Source organism: Microtus ochrogaster, unplaced genomic scaffold (assembly GCF_000317375.1).
Source record: "Microtus ochrogaster isolate Prairie Vole_2 unplaced genomic scaffold, MicOch1.0 UNK7, whole genome shotgun sequence".
Lineage (NCBI taxonomy): Eukaryota > Metazoa > Chordata > Mammalia > Rodentia > Cricetidae > Microtus > Microtus ochrogaster.
This window is the reverse complement of record NW_004949105.1, coordinates 6,583,031-6,587,445: the sequence shown is the minus strand read 5'-3', so window position 1 is coordinate 6,587,445 and position 4,415 is coordinate 6,583,031. Positions and strand designations below refer to the sequence as shown.

Genomic DNA, 4,415 nt, shown 5'->3' with positions numbered 1-4,415 from the left:
TAGACCAGATGTGACCCCACAGACCAGGTGTGACCCCACTGATGAGGTGTGACCCTACTGATCAGGTGTGATCCTACAGATCAGGTGTGACCCTACTGATCAGGTGTGATCCTACAGATCAGGTGTGACCCTACTGATCAGGTGTGATCCTATAGATCAGGTGTGACCCCACTGATCAGATGTGACCTCACAGACCAGATGTGACCTCACAGACCAGATGTGACCTCATAGACCAGGTGTGACCCCACTGATCAGATGTGACCCAACTGAACAGGTGTGATCCCACTGATGGGATGATGTGACCTCACTCAGGTCAGGTGTAGCCCCATTGATCAGGTGTGACCTCACTGATCAGTCAAGAAATTGCTAGCAAGGCAACTAGCTCTTCTCCTCTAAAGTGAGGACAGAGGAAGCATGGCTGTCACCGCAGGTAGGACAGGTCCTACACAATCTCTTGCTCACTTGGAGGCTGGGCGAGGAATGGAAGGGCAAGGGACCATGTTACATAGTACATATTACATATTACATAGTACCATGAGGCCAGAAACACAAACCACCCAATATTCTCAACACCAACCACCAAGAAAAATGCTAAGAAAAAGAACCAAGGGGAGGGCACTGGAAGATGTCTCAGTGGTTAAGAGCATTTGCTGCTCTCGCAGAGGACCTGGACTCTGCTCCCAACACCCACTTGGTCATTCACCACCATCTGTAACCCTAGTCCAGGGTTTGACCCCCTCTTCTGACATCACAGGCACCAGTCACTCGCACGGCAGACATGCATACGTGTAGACAAAGTACTCGTGCGCATGAAATCAATCTGGAAACGAAATTAAGGTGCAGAGGGAGGAAAGGCTGTCAGGGCTGCTGGGAACAGAAAGAGAATCGACAGACACTAGTGCCACATCTGGACTCTAACTCTTGGGTCAAGCAAAGCAGCTATAGAGACATTTGTGCGCCTAACATGAGGGAGTTGACAGTACACGGGGGTGGGGGCATAAGGGGGTGCTTGGTGTCTCCATTGGCTATGCTGGTGGAAGTGGCATAGGCTTGATTTCTGGAGGTCCCCCCTGAAGCTGGAGATAACAAGTCCCTATCTTTCTTGCAGGGAAGCAGAGGCTTGGATGGTTTCCAAGGTCCCAGCGGACCCCGAGGGCCCAAGGTAACTCATATCTCTCTTTCTGGTGCTATCCTGCTCCTCACCCAAGCAGCATGGGCAGAGGACATGAGCGGCGGCTGTTAATGTGATCCCACAGAGTGAGGGGTCTGTGTGCTGCCTGCACCCACCCGAAGGGAAGCTTGAGACTGGATTTGAGCAGAAAGATGAGGGGTGCCTCCAGCTACTGATGGAGAATGGAACTTGTGTAGTTAACCATAAGGGCTGGGCGGGAAAATCAAGGGAGGTGATCCAGCGTAGCTATGAGGGGGGACCCAGCCTTATGGGTGGCCCTTTCTGCTAGAGCATGTGTCTGGGGAGAGCAGGGAAGTGTGTGGGTGTATCTGGAGTCTACAGAGCAGATGGTGTTGGGCGTCCCTGCAGCTCCGTGCTGCCCCCCCCCAGATGGTTCAGATGTCAACACTGTGAAGGTCTGAGTCTCAAAACCATAGCAGTCTCCCAGCCACTTCTAGCATCCCTCCCCTGGCAAGGACTTTGCAAGGAGATCCACACATGCTGTGCTGGTCCCTTTTATGTCTGCCTGGTGGCTGGGATGCAGGAACTCCCCACTGTCACATGGTAGAGATGTTGCCATGGGGACGGTCCAGGTTGGATGATAGTAAGAAAACATGCCCTGTTAAACCAGTTCCACGTTCTGCCCACTCCTGGGCAATATGTAAATTAAGAGACTCTGGAAAGCCAGACTCATAGTGTCTTCTTTCCCCCAGGGAGAACGTGGAGAACAAGGCCCCCCGGGACCCCCTGTCTACTCACCCCATCCATCCCTGGCAAAAGGTTGGTACAGCAGTTTCTGTGCATGATGTGGCCTCACACGGACCCTCTTCTCTCGGGAACAAAGTCATAAACTCTCCAGACAGATTTCTAAGTGAAACAAAATGAAGGTGTTCAGAACACAAGCTTCAGAGACAGCCCAGCGCCCCTGGGGGCTCCAAGGTGTCATTAGAAACAGTCACTTTGGTTCTGCCTGACAACACTCGCTACTGTCCAGTTCATCTGTCAGCAAAGGCATTTCTGCATTTCCAGGAGACCCACGGTTCTGGTTTTTAACACCTAGAATGCCACTGAGTCTTCTCAGTCTCTGACATCCTCTGTGATGTCCTGTATTTATTAGAATCTTACCCAGCTAGGCTGTAAATTAGAGTCCTCTGTATCTGCAGCATTTGAACTTCACCTGCCTCTTTCTGTGTTCAGGGTACTCACCGGGAAGTGGGTGCCTGCAGTGACCTGTGATGACAGACTCCTTGCTCTGGTGTGGGGGCTTGTTCCTGGACAATGGTTCTCATTGCAAGGGATCTGTCTTGGTTGCAGGTGCCAGAGGTGACCCAGGATTCCCAGGGGCTCATGGAGAACCAGGAAGTCGAGGCGAGCCTGGAGACCCTGGCCCCATGGGGCCCCAAGGTCCATCTGTTGGAGATAAAGGTAATGGGGTTTTGTAGCATCAGAAGGTACCTGGCCTTAGGTGTGGACGTGGACCAGTAGGCTTTGCTGGCCACATGGCCTTCCTGTGGCTCCATCCTTCCTCCTCATGGAGTAGCCTCAGCTGAAGGGCACCAGCAAGCTTAGACTGTGACACTGGTGGGTGATTGGTGTGGTCTGGTCCCTGGAAGGTTAGACTGTGACTCTGTGGGTGATTGGTGTGGTCTGGTCCCTGGAAGGTTAGACTGTGACACTGGTGGGTGATTGGTGTAGTCTGGTCTCTGGAAGGTTAGATTGTGACTCTGGTGGGTGATTGGTGTGGTCTGGTCCCTGGATGGTTAGATTGTGACTCTGGGGGGTGATTGGTGTGGGCTGGTCCCAGGATGGAAGAAGCAGGATGCTGTCCAATGTTGTCAGCAAATGGTCATAGTTCCAGGGTTGTGAAAGTGGACAAGCTGTGAAGAAACATACTAAGGCCATCACTTCTGCTGTTAACTGGTTCATGACACTTGTCCCTGATAGTGGTCCCCTGTGACACAGAAGCTAACGCAACCTTTAAATATCAGAACACTCGCCTACTGTGAATACTCTTGGGTTTCAGATTCGATGAGAGGCCTTCCAGGGGAGATGGGACCCAAAGGCTTTTCAGGAGAACCAGGCCGCCCAGCACAATATCCAGGTCCACCAGGAGCTGATGGAAAACCAGGTCTCCAAGGAGCCCCTGGGCCTGCAGGTGCACCTGGACCAGACGGTAAGTGACTGGTGTTCATCTAGAGCCTAATCAAGCTGGGTATCATCCAGGGTTTTCTTTTAAATGGTTGTGAGTTGATTCAGTAGGCCAGTGGATGAGGATGTGGCGGGCACTGCCAGGGTCCACACCGGAACCATGACAACAGCTGTTGCCTCTCAGCTTGTAGGGAAGCAGGAATCTCACAGTTCTCACAGTGTGCTGTGGCTGCAGGAAGTTCAGCAGGGCCTCTAAGATGCTTTGTCTAGAAGGGGCTATGCACTGAAATCACTGTCCCCAGGTCTCTGCAGGTATCTCCTGTCTTAACCAACAGCTCCTCTGTGCTTCAGCATCTTACAACCCTCAGCATCTCTGCCACTGCAAAGCCAAAGTCACAGGAAAGATAGCTGCCAAAAGGAATGGCAGCCACTGGCCAAGGGAGACAGGAGACCCAGAGAGCCTGGGTAGATAAGGATCTAGTAGATGAGGATGAAGGTTTGGACCAGCCTGCCACCCCACAGCAGCAGAGCTGGTCCCTGGGTCAGCCAGGATGACTCCATAGTAGCTGGGATGGTCCCCGAGTCCGCCAAGGTACATTCTCAGGTTGTGATGGTGTGTGCTGTCCTTATGTCGAGAACACGCTGTCTACTGAGGAGTTGTACATGTGCCGTAGTTTTGAGCTGGACATCCTCTCAGCTGTACCGTTCAGTTATACTTTTGATGTTGATAATGACCTCATGGGAATGTTTCATCTCCTGGAGATTAGCGTATGAGACACTGGTTGGAAATAAGAGGTCATTCTCTTTTTCTGGGTGACATTGACTCAGATGTAGGTTCTTCTTTCCTAAATGATTTCAACTCTCTGATCACTCCAGCCATCTCTCCTGGAGCCTTCCCTTCAGGGGCAGGGCATCTCCTCGAGTTCTCTCTTCATGGGCAGGACATCTCCTCGAGTTCTCTCTTCATGGGCAGGACATCTCTTCAAGTCCTCCCTTCAGGGCCAGGGCACCTCGTGAGTCCCCCCTCAGGGCCAGGGCATCTCCTGAGTCCCCCCTCAGGGCCAGGGCATCTCCTGAGTCCCCCCTCAGGGCCAGG

General features: G+C 52.4%; 1 protein-coding gene across 1 annotated transcript in view; it reads left to right on the top strand.

Moving 5' to 3' along the window:
• Col4a2 (collagen type IV alpha 2 chain) overlaps nt 1-4,415 on the top strand; it is a 137,755-nt gene that overhangs the window by 102,318 nt on the left and 31,022 nt on the right. The window contains exons 17-20 of the mRNA XM_005366318.3: nt 1,109-1,162; nt 1,885-1,951; nt 2,486-2,596; nt 3,195-3,344. Of these exons, the coding sequence (XP_005366375.1) occupies nt 1,109-1,162; nt 1,885-1,951; nt 2,486-2,596; nt 3,195-3,344 (382 nt within the window). The remainder of the gene's footprint in view (nt 1-1,108; nt 1,163-1,884; nt 1,952-2,485; nt 2,597-3,194; nt 3,345-4,415) is intronic.